This window comes from Haematobia irritans, chromosome 1 (assembly GCF_050003625.1).
Source record: "Haematobia irritans isolate KBUSLIRL chromosome 1, ASM5000362v1, whole genome shotgun sequence".
NCBI lineage: Eukaryota > Metazoa > Arthropoda > Insecta > Diptera > Muscidae > Haematobia > Haematobia irritans.
Genome location: NC_134397.1, coordinates 15,603,485 through 15,619,684, shown reverse-complemented (window position 1 = coordinate 15,619,684; position 16,200 = coordinate 15,603,485). Strand labels below are relative to the sequence as shown.

Sequence of the window (16,200 nt, the reverse complement as noted above, 5' to 3'; positions counted from 1 at the left end):
TTTTGTTCAACTATTCTTATTTTTTTCATTTTTTGTTTTTTTTTCTTTTTTGTAAAAAAAATTATAATAAAAACAACAATGTTCTTCAAAAGCAAATCTTTGTATTAAAAGCTTGAAATTAAATATCTAACTATAATGGAAAATAATTTAGTGGAAGAAAATTTAAAAACCAATATATTTATAAAGCAAACAACCAATTGTAGTAGTCCTTAGAATTAAAAAAAACAGGATGGAAACAAATAACTGGAAATAATTATATTAAAAATATTAATTCAATTAAATACATGAATTGCATATTGCAACTGAAATGCTTCATTATTCTAAATTATATATATACAACACTCTGGAGAGTCAAAACAATTGTTATTTTTTTTTGTTTTTGCTAAAACAAAAAACTAAACAAAATTTAACGGAATTGTTTTTTTTTTTTTTTAATTGAGTAAATACTTGGCTAAATATTTTATTCTAGACATTTAATTCTTTGCGTTTTTTTTTCTTTTAAAGAATTTTTCCTTTTTTATAATCTCTATTGTAAGCAAGCCTGGATTTTCTCAATCCACTCCTGGGCCAAATTTGCATTTATGGCATATAAATTATAGGTGCGTCGGGAAGTTTTCAACTTTTATTTTGTAAAAAGGGAGAGAGAAAAAAATAGTAATAATCAATACAAATTATTTGAGAAATTTTAGCAAGTTAGTCTAAATTGTAAAGTAATCGAATATTATGTGGCATTTAAGCCTTCTATATAAACCAGATCTGGTAGAATTACTTAGGAAAAAAAGCTGTTGAAATCATAAACGAATTTTATATAAACATATTTATGACGATGCATTGCGATCATAAGACCGGTACTATGTTCATTCTTGCGAAAAAATTTTATAGAAACCATTATTTCGCACATGGAAAGCGGTGTTTATTTAGGTAACAGGGAGCGCTATTTAACAGGGAGCGCTATTTAACAGGGAGCGATATTAAGCGATTAATTAAGTTGGTGCTTGCAGCTTGCTATTACAAAATTAACATTAGGGCTGTTTTCTTTTTGCACTGGATGCAACATTTGTATGGGCTATCCAGAACATCGTTGCACTGGTGTTCTATCCAGAACATCTCATCAGTGCAAGTCGCGCCGATGTTGCCAGATTGTATTTGGATAATGTTACGCTTCTTCGATTCACAATAGCAATTTATTGTGACTATTTTATAGAAAAACATGAAATTCAAAGTGGTATAGTGTCATAAATAATCGCAGCAGTAAATATTTATTACTAATTGAAGCATTTCATACATTAAAAATGCAAGATTTCACTTCTTTTCTGTGATTGTTTTTAAACAGCTGATGACAGTGTTGCATATTTTTGGAGATGTCCTGGATAAACGAGTACTCTGTTTTCTTTTAGTCCTTAACGGCTTAGCATTTCCAGTGCTAAAATAAAACAGCCCTATTTTATTTTTCCTTGGGCAATTAATCTGCTACTCCTTTAATCCCACACAAATAGTTTTAATAAATAAGTTATTTCTTAATTCACATTGCAAATGGCGCCATGCCATAAACGTCAGTTGTTCAACTCAAAAAAAAGTACCACAAATGGAACAAATTTCGCTAGTTTTTCGCATTTTTTTGGTTTTGTATGGAGTTCCAACGCGAAAATCGAACAGAGTACCGGCCTATAATCATAGTACAAAATTTGAAATATTGCTCTATCGAAATACTTGCAATTCATAATAGGTACCTATTACTGCATCATTGATATAAGGTTTGTTTTTTTAGTGCTGAGTATCCAAGACGTGAAGGACTAAAGAAATAAATAGCCGTTTATCTAAAGCATGTACAAAATTACGAAAGACTGGCTCCAGCTGCTTAAATAAGAAGTCCGTCTTCCTATTTATGCAGCTGTAAAATTCCTCATTTTTAATGGATACATTGTTTAAATAGTACAAACTATTAGTTCAATTATTTATTTCTTACATTTAATGTACCATAATCATATTTGAATAAAGTAATCACAATAAATAACTATTGTGAATCAAAGCATCACCTTACGAAAATTCAATCTGGCAACACTGGCGAGATTGGCACCAAAGAGTAGGAAATACAAGAGGAAGAACTATTCTGCAAAGGAAACAATTGTCCAGCGTATAGATGTCGCACAATGACCGCAGCGTTTTGGTATCAACGGCGTTGCGGTCGATAAAATGGTTATAGAAGCATTGGCAGTTGCAATTTGAAATTGCCTGCAAAAATTTAATTCAATGAAAACATTAAAAAAAGAACATTTGTTCTCAATCGTATTTTTTGCAGTTTATATAGACGAACAGAACGCCGACAAAAACTGCATAACATTAACAGTCTGACAAGTGTGCCAAATTTGATTGAAATTGGTTCAGATTTAGATATAGCTCCCATATATATCTTTCGCCCAATTTAGACTCATATAACCACAGAGACCAAAGTTTTATTCCGATTTACTTGAAATTTTGCACAGGGAGTAGAATTAACATTGTAACTATGTATGCCAAATTTGGAAATTTGAAATCGATTCAGATTTCGATATAGCTTCCACATATATGCTTTTCCGATTTGGGTGAAGAATGGCCAAAATACCCATATTTTCCTTATAAAATCGTCACTGCTAAGTCGAAAACTTGTCCAAAATGACTCCAATTTGCCTATACTTCTAATACATATATATCGACCGATAATTTATAAATATACTTTTGCGAAGTTGGTTAAAAATTGCTTCAGGTTTAAATGTATCCAATATTTATACTTAAATGTATCCAATATTTATACACACTTTGTTCCACTCTTGTATAAATTTTATGTCTATAGATTTTGTATAAGTCTTGCAAATTTTGTCCAGATCGAGTAGATTTATATGCTATATATAAAGGACCAAAACTTTTATATATAACACCCAACACATTTGACGGATTTGATATGGTATCAAAAAATGTAGATCTACAAAGTGATGCAGGGTATAATATAGTCGGCCCCGCCCTACTTTAGACTTTCCTTACTTGTTTTACCTCCTCCAGGAACCTCCTCCCAGGAATGTAAGGGTTGATTTTCACCTTCTAGAGAGCGAAATTCAGCGTTACAAAAGTGAGCCTCTAGATCAGGCAGCATATCAGACAGGTCTGAACAGGATTCATGAGGATCCTGTAACTGAAGCGGTAAGAAGCTACAAGGTTAATCCTGTTCTCGGAGTCCGACCACCGCCCATAGCACCGGAGGAAAGAGACCTCCCACAGCAGACCAGGGTGGTTTTAGCACAATTAAGATCAGGCAAGTGCAGCCGTAGCCGACGTGTGTCCCATCTGTAACCAAGGGCCACATGACACTAGTCACATTTTCGCTTGCCCAGCTAAACCTACCCGACTCACTACCAGATCACTCTGGACGCACCCCACCCTTGCCGCACCCTTGTCGTAGATCTGGACACCAGTTGAAGTACCAAAGCATAGAACAAAATGAATGAATAAAAACTGTTACAACAACAACTTGTTTTAATTTAAAAATCGCCGTTGACTGCAGCAATTCTCTCGTCGAGATGGCTGAACCGTTTAATATTTACTTAAAAAAGGACACAAATTCAGGCTCATGATCACGGTTGCCACATGAGTTAAAAGTAATCTACCAAATGTTGAACAAATTCTACTTAATTAAAAAAAAATTAATTTTGATTTTTTTATCAAAATTTGGAGTTTGGTATAGGAAAAATGTTTTTATTTCAAAGAAATGTATGTATACCTAAAATCGCCTTTTTAATAAAAAAAAACCTGATTATTGTGACTTTTGATATGGGGGACTGCAAGCAGAAGATTCTGGTCGACCAAGAAAAAGAGGGGGTTATATTTTAATCTTCACCTGATGCTCATATGCAACTATTTCCCCTGCAATAGTTAAGGTACGGGCAAACATTTGACATAAATCGAAAAAGAAGTGATCCCCAACAACCAAGAAATATTTTTGTCGCATATTGTGGTAATATATCCACATCATGAGAATTTTCCAAAAACCATATCCAGTTATTTCAAAAGTGATCCTGGAAAAGAGTTTCACTCATTTTGGTCAAATATTTGCCTGTTGTGACCACGTAGAAATTAAGTAGAATTTGATTAATGACAAAACAAATGAACATCATATTATCGAGACACAAAAGATTATCTTAATTAGATATAAGCCATTTTAATTCCACAGCCTGATAGCATCAGTGCTTTCGATGAAATCGACTTTTCAAGGAGCCACCGTGGTGCAATTGTTAGCATGCCCGCCTTGCATACACAAGTTCGTGGGTTCGATTACTGCTTTGACCGAACACCAAAAAGTTTTTCAACGGTGGATTATCCCACCTCAGTAATGCTGGTGACATTTCTGAGGGTTTCAAAGCTTCTCTAAATGAATGTGCAATCACACCGTTCGGACTCGGCTATAAAAAGGAGGTGCCTTGTCTTTGAGCTTAACATGGAATCGGGCAGCACTCAGTGATAAGAGAGAGAGAGAGAAGTTCACCATTGTGGACTGAATAGTCTAAGTGAGCCTGATACATTGGGCTGCCACCTAACCTAACCTAAGGATGCAATAAATAAACCATCATAAAGTCGATTACAATATAAAGAGAATTTTTGCCGTAATAGAAAACGATGTTAAGGCAAGAACAGTAACTCCTATTTTCTTTTCTTTTATGGTGCGATATAAATAAATAACTTTGAAGTGTTTGAAGTCATACACATTTACCAATTATAAAATATATGCCAAAAATTATGATCTTCGATAAATAGATTCTAACAGCAATTCCAACCAAATCCACCAGAGGTCTTATATCAATTTCCATATATTAGGTTTCCAAAAACAATTTTTTTTAGAAACCTCAGAATTCTCTAAAATTCAATAAATACAATAAAAAATATGTTTCACTTACATCGAAAAATCCTTTTTCGTCAACACGTTTTGTGCCAATTTGTGTTGGTTGTGCGGCTGTAACAGACTGTACCTCAGCCAAATCTTAAAAAAATATATATTTTAATTTGTTTTTTTTTTTCTAAATTTATATTTTAAATTCTAATTTACCTATAACACCTTTGCATGTTGAATCCTCCACCGAGTCATAATAACGTAGCTGATGTTTTATGGAATCCAAAACAAACCAACGTTGTTTCCAATTCTTTAACAAGGCACCACGTTTATAAAGATGACTGTCAATTAAATATTAAAAATTAATTAATAAAATATACGATTCGTGGAACTCAAAAAAATAATATTAATAGTAAAAAAAATTAAAAAAGAAAGAACAAAAAAACAGATTTAAATGACACTTAAAAAATAGTAAAATATATAATTCCTAGAGCTCAAATAAATAAAATTAAAATCAAAAAATTACAAAAAAAGGATAAAAAACTAATAACACATTTGTCACTTAAATGTCCTAGATTACCGATTTGTATGAAGATTTTTTTTTTTTTGAAATTCATTAACTCTAGAGAGGGGAACCACCGTGGTGCAATGGTTAGCATGCCCGCCTTTCATACACAAGGCCGTGGGGTCGATTCCTGCTTCGACCGAACACCAAAAAGTTTTTCAGCGGTGGATTATCCCACCTCAGTAATGCTGGTGACATTTCTGAGGGTTTCAAAGCTTCTCTAAGTGCTTTTACTGCAATGTACATTCACGCCGTTCGGACTTGGCTATAAAAAGGAGGTCCCTTGTCATTGAGCTTAACATGGAATCGGGCAGCACTCAGTGATAAGAGAGAAATTCACCAATGTGGTATCACAATGGACTGAATAGTCTAAGTGAGCCTGATACATCGGGCTGCCACCTAACCTAACCCTAGAGAGCTTATCTACGCCTGATACATCGGGCTGCCACCTAACCTAACCTAACCCTAGAGAGCTTATCTACGTCTGGGAGACGTATGCGTTTTTTAGTTTTTCGATCTCCCTCATGAAAATGTGTACTAAAAATTTATTTTTTTTTGTTACACAATAAATAAAAATTTATTAAAAAACAAGTAAGGAAATTCTAAAGTCGGGCGGGGCCGACTATATTTTACCCTGCACCACTTGGTAGATCTAAATTTCCGATAACATATCACATCCGTCAAATGTGTTGGGGGCTATATATAAAGGTTTGTCCATTTAAATATCACTCGATCGTGTACATACATTTAAATATCACTCGATCTAGACATAATTTGATAGACTTCTACAAAATCTATAGACTCAAAATTTAAGTCGGCTAATGCACAATGTTATTAAACACAATGTTATTAAAAAAATATGTGAAACATTTAAATCTGAAGCAATTTTAAGGAAACTTCGCAAATGTTTATTTATGATTTATCGCTCGATATATATGTATTAGAAGTTTAGGAAAATTACAGTCATTTTTACAACTTTTCAACTAAGCAGTGGCGAAAATGTTGGTATTTTGACCATTTTTGTCGAAATCAGAAAAACATATATATGGGAGCTATATCTAAATCTGAACCGATTTCAACCAAATTTGGTACGCACAGCTACAATGCTAATTCTACTTCCTGTGCAAAATTTCAACTAAATCGGAGTAAAAAATTGGCCTCTGCGGTCATATGAGCATAAATCGGCCGAAAGCTATATATGGGAGCTATATCTAAATCGTAACCGATTTCAATAAAATTTGGCACTCTTAACTATAGTACCAATTGTTCTTCTTGTGCAAAAATTTAAGCAAATTAGGATAAAACTCTGGTTTCTGGGGTCATATAAGTCCATATCGGGCGAAAGATATATATGAGAGCTATTTAACCGATTTCTTCCAAAATCAATAAGGTTCTATTCTGATCCAAAATACATACTTGTGCCAAATTTGAAGTCGATTGGACTTAAATTGCGACCTAGACTTTGATTACAAAAATGTGTTCACATACAGACGGTTCCACAATGTGGCGCAGGGTATAAAAAATAAATGATAAGGATTTTTATAAAGAATCGGTGTAAGCACAAACATTTAAAACAAAAATCCACAGATTTTGTTTATTTTATCCATGACTTTCAGTAGGTTAAGCTTTCTAGGGTTAGTTTTATTTCTTTGTCCTTTTTCAAAATAACCTAATTTTTTTTTATTTTAAATCTTTAAATCTTAAACGATATAAAATTATTTAAAAAAAATAATAATTTATTCTTTTGTTGTTATTGATTTCAATCTTCTCTATACTGTTGATATTTAAACTTAAAAAAAAATTCAAGGAAAGCCTTGGTTGTAAACACTTTTGTTTCTAAAATCAAGAAACATTTAAAGATTAAAATATCCCCTCATACATACCCTTCATGTGTTCGATTTTCGGCCACATTGCTGCTAAACTGATTATAGAAATGATGACTTGAAGTTCGTGCTGTGGTGGCAGCACTTGAGGCTATACTTGCCGTATCGCCCTGTGATATATTCACATTTGGTGGTATCACCCCTTCAACGGCTTTGTATTTTGTGCAATTTTTCAAAGATAATTCGGTACAACGTTCATGATATGAATTGCCACAGTCCATGCAACGATAACCCACTGGACCCCATAATAATTTTGTGCAATGATTACAATTGGTGGGTGTGGTATATGGATGTTTCTCAAAACGATGCGGATGGAAAAATTTGTCCTGATAGCCCGATAGACGACCCTTCATTATAATCTCTAATGTGGAACGCTTGTGCTGCAATTTTCCATGATAGAATATACTATTCAAAGATGATTTACGCTCAATCCTTTCCACCTGTGGAACATCTAAGCTTGTCCATACTTGTTGCCATTTTTGTGGCAAATGCCCCCTTTCCGTCTCGGCTTGTTTGACCTCACTCAACAAGCATACAAATGCATTGGGATCACATTTTTCAATGTTATCATAACCGGCAGATATTACTAGACGTTTACCCTTCAATTCGGATAAATCTAATTCGTCATCGGCACTTGTCACCTCTAGATCATAGGGAGGCCCCTGAGCTAATTCCTCATTGGTATAATAAGGCCATAAATCCAATGCGGCCGTACAACTTTGAGGTCGAAGAACTTCGTCATGTAGATAGTAAATGAAATTGTAAAAAATTTGAGATTTCGTATGCTGACGTTCAATGTAATCGAATATCGAGTGACCAATACGATTAAAATTGACCAATGTTTTGTTACGCATATCGACAGGATAGACACCAGATTCATCGTCGGAGCCACCATTATTACCTTGTATATGAAAGAAATCGAATATTGAACATACAGTAAATGTAGCGGGAAAGTATATTATAGTTAAGACTTACATTTATTATTGCCCAGCAGTTTATTAGTTGACAAAGAACCTCGTTTATCCTCCACCGATGTAATACCCATGTCAAACCGTTCCACCTCACAATCGAATAGAAATGTTCTAAAACGGCATGATACCGTATGATAGGCTAAAAATCTTATGTAGAATTCATTGAATTCAAAAGCCATGGGAAATTGTTTGTGTATCTGATAGACACCATCTAAAAATTGCAGAAATGTCGGAGCAAAAGCTATATTCGAGCTATTGTGCGAGGGTTTCAAATGACTGCGATGGGCAAAACGGTGGCCAAAAGCAATCCATTCCTTCTCAACCAATACACGAAAACCTTCGATTGTGCGATAGTAGGGATCTAAACACAATTGAGCAAGAGCCGATATTTGAGCCGTAATATCCCAGCCATCTTCCAGCGATAGCATAACACTAGCCTCTTGTAGATCAATCAGATCCACAACGGCTCCCGCCAATTGCAACAGTGAAGAGATTTGTTGTAGCCAATCAGATTGTTCTATGTTCTTGGCAAAGGTTTGATCCGTTTCATTGGTATTATTGGAGGGCAGACATGCCCTCATCAATTTTTTGAAAGATATACGAGAATGTCGTATATCGGGATAATCAACTGGTATAAATTCTGCCCCCAAATCAGCATTGACACTCGATTTGGTTTGGGATTTCTCACCCAAGACATACAAACGTATTTTTCTATAGGCTGCCGTACTACTCGAAACCGCCGAAGAATTTTTAATGGTACCACCTTTTTGTTTGCCATCGTGTGTCGACGAAGACATGCCCGATTTATTTTTCCTAGTGACTTCGGGCGTCAATGATGTATTTAGATAATGTAAATCATCCACAGCCGATGTATTTAAGAGCAGAGAATTCATCGATAAATTGATGGAGGACAAATTGTATTGGTATTGGATATTGGGCTTGGGCATTGTATTTATAATAGCCATAAAATATTTGTCCTGTTCATGATAGTTGGCCACATCGTTGGATATATTGTTGGATCCCGTGGTATTTTTTAACATACCAATAACCGATTTACTGTGTGGCAAAGCTCCTCTTACCAACAATGCTCCATTTCTATGGCGCCAGGTGGGTACCGGTATTCGTTGACTCTTGTAACATCTACCCAAATGTGTTAGAGCAGCATCGTGGAATTGTAAAGGAGCCACAAATAAAGCCGGATATGATCGACACATACTGTAATTGGAGTTTACCGTGGTTATGCGATAACCATTATGGATATCCTCGAAACCCAAACGTTTCCAATCTCTCACATAGTTTCGATCACGCATACGCTCTACATCCTTGGCGGTAGCAATGCGAGGTAAAGTTTCATTATTCGATTCGAATTCGTCATCTTCTAGTTCATCATTTTGGGAATGTGTCTCTAGAGCATCCACAGAAGCTACCATAGAGTCAAAATCTACTGCAGATGTTACCAGTTTTCGTTTTGTATTTGTTGTAAATTTTTGTTTAAGGCCTGCTTTTTTGGCTGTGCGCATAAGCGTTTTCTTGGCAAAGCCCTTTAGCGTTGAGTATTTCTCCTTGGCCTTCAGAGGAACTGTGCCATGTATAATGGTGCCATAAGATTGAAAAGCAAAATGTTCAAACTCATCGATGGGATGTCGGGCTTTGTTTAAAATTTTACGAAAATTTTCTATCATTTCTGGTGTAACCTCTGAATCGAAGGCTACTTTCATAAGCTGAAATGTGCTAGATCTTAGCTGCAAGCCTTCAGGCATTGTCTGATCTAAATGGGCCAGATATAATACGGAGATTTTCTTCTCCTTCAGCAATGAGGATATGGGAAAAGCCCTAATTATAGTTTGTTCACAGGCCAAGGGATCACAAGGATTGCCCTTGAATATAATGCGATAGTTTGTAAGGAATATGGCTCCTTCGGCCGGTATCAAGGTTTGTGTATCTTCTTCTCTACCATCGGCCATGAGATAACATCTCAAGTGATCTGTAACAATTTCCTCCCCTGGAAGTAGACAAGGTTGTTGGATTTTCGGTTTTTGTACATGAGGATGGCGTTTGGATTCCAAATAAACCGATTCCAGAGATTCTATGTGCATGTGTACAACACCGGGCACCATGTCATGCAGGTTTCGTATATGTTCCGAGGTAACCCCACCTTCTGTACACACCCTATCAATAAAACGTGAAACAATTTTCCCTACGGCCACACCAACTTCGGAAGCATCATTCTCTTCGAAGCCCTCATCGGAGTGTTCACTCAATGAACCCATAATACTGAAATTGAAAAGAATTGAGATTTATAGTAAAGTTCCTATGGTGTAGTATTGTTGTTATCCTACCTATTGGATACACTTTGATTTTCATCAAATCGAAATGCTTGTTTTGGCTTTTGTCCAACAGCATTAACATCTGGCGGAATAAGTAGCGATACCATCCTATTGGAATAGTGTATGGCCTGACTGTACAATGTCGATTCTTCCGATTGGGCCAATTCTTTTTTCTTTTCCTCCTCAATGTTTGGTGCCTTACGCATTTGCTCTGCTGTGATTTCTAGAGCCGTGGGTTCTTCCAATGGCACATCATCCAAAACACAATTTGATTCCTTATTGTGTTCATTGGCACGCCTATGCTGCATATACAAAGCCTTTATGTGCATTTGGACATCCTGATAGAATGTGGATTCCCAAAATTGTAGATTTTTCCAAATGCTATGATCCTGAATGCATGTGTAAGCGAATTGTATAATGCCTGTGGATAGTTTACGGCAAAATATTGTAGACATGGGCAGCATGGCGGCAGCCACCGTGTACTCATCGATACCCGTAGAATTTTGCAAAGTTTTATTCATAAATTTTATAACTAAATCGAATTGTTGGTGATCTAGCACAGCTTTATTACCATGGACATAGCCATTTAACTCACGACAAAATATTAAACGAGCATCACGATGTTTTAAAGTTCTTGTGACTGCCGGAACCAATTTTCGTGCATCGGCAATTTTATTTTCAAAAATATAGGCCACACAAGTTTTTAAAACTTCCAAACGTCTGGCCGAATTCAAAAGATTCGGTCTTACATCCAACACTTCGGGCAATCGAGGTCCCATTGGTATCGTGCGATTTTGATTGCGTTGTGACGTTAAGCGAGGCTGCAGACAATTTTTACGTATGCCATCATTAATGATAAGCTCCACTTTGTCTGGATTAATTCGTGGAAATGCTGGCTGATGTATACGATGTGAGGCACCCTCTGGTGGACGTAAGACTTTTTGCACATATGTTTGCTGGCTGGGATTTTCATTTTCATACAACACCTTTCCCAATTCGGCAATGTGTATTTGCAATAAGCTCTTATTATTCGCTTCGGACTTGAGTAATTCATTCATTGTGCTATACAATTCATCCCAGGCATCTGACGGTCTCCACGGTGGTCCACGTTCATTAACAAACGTAGTAAAAAACATACTGTCCAAAACACGAAACAGAAATTCACTTTCAATTAAATCACGAGCTCCTAGAAATCCAGCCTTATGAAATGTTATCACCGGTTTTGGGTGTATACGGATTAGCGTTAGGCAAGACCGATATCCTTGCAGCAATTGGGCAAACAATCGCATAAATATCGCCCTCAACTCCTTGTCAATAATACTCTCTGATTTCGGATAGTTTGTTGGTTTCTCTTGCGAGGGAAATGCCAAATCTGCTTGCGATAAATTCGGAAATAATATCATTGTCAACAATTCCTGTATTTGTTCCCATAAAGGTGAAGGCAACACCGGTACGGGTGGTGTTAATGTTGGTGGTATGGTTACCAGGCCGCCATCTAAATCCACCACAATAACATCCAATAATTCCGTAATTTCTGTCTGTAGTGAACTATGTATGCCCATTATGAATGGTGTCGGTGTCGATAGCACTTCGGTAAGGGGTGCAGGCAAGATGGGAATGTAGACATGAGTATAACGAAAGGGATACATGAGTGCCACCAGGCCTTTACAACTATCCGTAAGGTGGGAGTAACTTTTCGAATGGAAAAGTATTTTGTTTTCAGTCATTACAGCACACAATAATATGAGTACATTTTTAATACCTAAAAAGTAATAGTTTTTATTTTATTTAGATGGAAATGAATAAAATGAAATCAAAACCCGTATTTTCAAGTATTATCAAAAACGATGGTCAAATTTCACAAATAACTCTTGAGCACTGTTGCCACTGGAGAAAAATTTACCAAAAAAACTTCCGTAGAAAATTTTGTCAAAATTTTATTTCTATAGAAAATTTTGTCAACATTCTATAGAATATTTTTGCAAAATTTTATTTCTATAGAACATTTTTGCAAACTTTTATTTACGTAGAAAATTCTTGCAAAATTTTATTTCTATATAAAATTTTCTCAAAATTTTATTTCTATATAAAATTTTCTCAAAATTTTATTTCTATAGAAAATTTTTGCAAAATTTTATTTCTATAGAAAATTTTTGCAAAATTTTATTTCTATAGAAAATGTTTGCAAAATTTTATTTTTATACAAAATTTTTGCAAAATTTTATTTCTATACAAAATTTTATTTCTATAGAAAATTTTGCCAAATTTTATTTCTTCAGAAAATTTTATGAAAATTTTATTTCTATAGATAATTTTGTTAAAATTTTATTTTCATAGAAAATTTTGTCAACATTTTATTTTTATAGAAAATTTTGTCAATGTTTTATTTCTATAGAGAATTTTGTTGAAATTTTATTCCTATAAAAAAAAACTACACTCAACATACCAAAAAAAATTTTGTCAATATTTTATTTCTACAGAAAATTTTGTCAAAATTTTATTTCTACCGAAAATTTTGTCAAAATTTTATTTCTACCGAAAATTTTGTCAAAATTTTATGTCTACAGAAAATTTTGTCCAAATTTTATTTCTACAGAAAATTTTGTCAAAATTTTATTTCTACAGAAAATTTTGCCAAATTTTATTTGTACAGAAAATTTTATCAAAATTTTATTTCTATAGAAAATTTGTCAAAATTTGGTTTCTATAGAAATTTTTTGCAAAATTTTATCTCTATAGAAAATGTTTGCAAAATTTTATATCTATAGAAAATTTTTGCAAAATTTTATTTCTGTAGAAAATTTTGTTAAAATTTTATTTCCATAGAAAATTTTGTCAAAATTTTATTTTTATAGAAAATTTTGTCAACGTTTGATTTCTATAGAGAATTTTGTTGAAATTTTTGCAAAATTTTATATCTATAGAAAATTTTTGCAACATTTTATTTCTATAGAAAATTTTGTTTCCATAGAAAATATTGTCAAAATTTTATTTTTATAGAAAATTTTGTCAACGTTTTATTTCTCTAGAGAATATTGTCGAAATTTTATTCCTATAAAAAAAACTACACCCAACATACCAAAAAAATTTTGTCAAAATTTTATATCTACAGAAAATTTTGTTAAACTTTTATTTCTACAGAAAATTTTGTCAAATTTTTTTTCTACAGAAAATTTTGTCAAAATTTTATATCTACAGAAAATGTTGTCAAAATTTTATTTCTGTAGAAAATGTTGTCAATATTTTATTTCTATAGAAAATTTTATCAAATTTTTATTTCTATAGCTAATGTTAAAGTAATCCTTTTAAAATTCTTTAAAATATTGGGCGATTCTGTGGAACTCTACGGCCTACAATAAAAAATAATCATAATAGTATACATACCCAATTGTTTAAATAAAAAATTCACTGATGTTCCGGTAATGGGTAATGAAGACGATTGTGGTGGTTGCAACGACTGTTTATCACTGGCCCCAATGGAGAAACGCACCTGTGGCCCTCCAGCTGGTGGCACTTGTATACATCCTAGTATATTACCAATCAATGTTTCCAAAGCATAAGGTAAATTTTCAATATACACCGTGTATATTGTGCCTAAGCAATTCTTAAATGTCTCTGCACAATCCAGACGTGATATCAATACTAAACATTTTGGAGCATACATAACACTATGATGGGATATAAGAGATGTTGATGTCGTTGTCGGGGTAGGCATTGATACACCACCGCCTCCACCACCGCTACCAACGATTCCATTATTACTTAAATTCGAACTATTCAATGGTGATGAATTTGTATATTTTGATGTATTCGATATGGTCTCATCTTCTTCGTCAACGACTTTCTTATTGAGAGTAATAGCTAGAGTTTCGTGAAAACTTAGGCAGGCACAATAATGTTTGTTAGCATCAATGTCGGTGAGAACGGATGTAAAAAATTTCGGTTCTTGTTTCTCATATGATAAATTCCAGCCCAATGGTTGGCAAAACTAGAGGATTAATGTACATACATTATTATTAAGGAGGGAGTGACAAAAAAAAACACATCAACAATTATATTAAAGATAAGAATTTTGGTATGCTCTTACCCATTCTATGCCCTCGATAAAGGGTGTATCCACCCAATCTTTTTCGGGAAAACGTTGTATAATCTTGCCACATGTTAGTAGACTATTTTCGGTAGCTGTCCCTGTTAACAAAAAATGATTTATGCATATTTATGAATTATTTTAATATTGGATTCATACTTACGGTCTTTTTCACTATCATAGCCGACAATAACAAAATAATCAGCAAGTCGTGACATGACTGTCAAATTGTTGCATTGCCTTTAGTTTTTTTTTTGTTGCTTTGCCGTTCTATATGTATCTTTTATTTTTTTGTTTATTTGCAGTCCAAAGTGTCCAAAATTGGAAATCTGCTACACTTTCATTAGAGATTAGATCTTCTGAAACAGTTTTCTTCTCGTACAAGATCACTTCTTACTTCATCAATAATTCGTAAAAATACGAATACAAAGAAGACGATGGTACCGTCATTCAGTCATTCTCCAATTCTTAATTCTTCTCTCATCACCTATAGAATGGATTCATTTGCATAAAAAACGTTGGTAGGTAGGTATCTTCTTCCTTCGCTTTTTTTTTTGATCAGGCTAATTAATTCTATTCACGATTTCCGATTAAAGGCCTCTTTCATATTGCATATGTATTTGTTGACTAGGGAATTAATAATTTAGTTTTTTTTTCATATTTCTATTCGTTGTATACTTGATGTACTTTAACCACACCTAGCAAAAAAATATGATGTTCTAAATGATGCTTATATCGTTAATCCGGTCATCTCATCGCCATAAAAACATTTCGTGGATTTGATATATATACTTAAAAAGAAGTAGTTGCGCTAATTTTGCATGAAACTAATAAACAAATGCCTTTTTAATCGATTAAATTTACAAAATGTACTTCTGGTTTATTTTCTTCTTCTTCTTGTCATTTGACAGTATACGTTGTCACCAGTGATGCCAATTTGGTGCTTTTAGCACAGAATTTAGTGCTTTTTGATTTCCAAAAAGCACCAAATTGCCTTTTTAGTGTCTTTCCAAAAAAAGCACTAACTTGGTGCTTTCTGGCATTTTCATTTAATGCTTTCGGTGCTTTTTCAATTTGAACGTTATTGTTAACTTGAACATATCTTTTCATACAAAAATTCGGATTAGACTTTCAAAAGCTCAAGAAACTCAACTATATTGCCAGATATAGAATTTGAATGTTATGATGGTGATTCTTTTTTAATCAATATTGGTATTTCTCTTTGGAAGTTTTATTTTTATTTTTTTAGTACATCATTGAATTTTAGCTGGCTTTAGTAGTTTTGTGGTGGGAGATGTTATGTTAGAATTTACAAAAAAAAAGTTGGTGCTTTTTGCCTTTCGGCAGTTGGCATCACTGGTTGCCACTTGTTATTGGTGTGGTTTGGCAACGCTCTCCGGTTCTACTACACAAGAAACCGGCAACAAAAAGAGTGTTACGAAAAGGTAGAGATTTTCGCTCTTGTATTGAGAGAGCCTATGTCAACATAGTAGATGGCACTGAGAGAGTTTG

General features: G+C 34.0%; 1 protein-coding gene across 1 annotated transcript; it reads right to left on the bottom strand.

Annotated features, from left to right (window-relative positions):
* Nucleotides 1–230: 230 nt before the first annotated feature.
* Nucleotides 231–15,584, bottom strand: Sbf (SET domain binding factor). Its single transcript, XM_075289373.1, has 9 exons — nucleotides 14,852–15,584; nucleotides 14,689–14,789; nucleotides 13,986–14,589; nucleotides 10,614–12,363; nucleotides 8,279–10,548; nucleotides 7,304–8,204; nucleotides 5,072–5,196; nucleotides 4,923–5,005; nucleotides 231–619 (listed from the first exon to the last, which is right to left on the bottom strand). The coding sequence occupies exons 1-9, from the start codon at nucleotides 14,904–14,906 to the stop codon at nucleotides 527–529; spliced, it is 5,982 nt and encodes a 1,993-aa protein (XP_075145488.1). The 5' UTR covers nucleotides 14,907–15,584; the 3' UTR covers nucleotides 231–526.
* Between the last annotated feature and the right edge of the window lie 616 nt (nucleotides 15,585–16,200).

Coding starts and splice junctions, on each gene's coding strand:
- Sbf (XM_075289373.1), bottom strand. CDS start 14,906: ATGTCACGACTTGCTGATTATTTTGTTATTGTCGGCTATGATAGTGAA. Junction 12,364..13,985: donor TTTTTTATTTAAACAATTGG/GTATGTATACTA, acceptor ATTACTTTTTAG/GTATTAAAAATGTACTCATA. Junction 620..4,922: donor ACGAAAAAGGATTTTTCGAT/GTAAGTGAAACA, acceptor ACAAAATAAAAG/TTGAAAACTTCCCGACGCAC.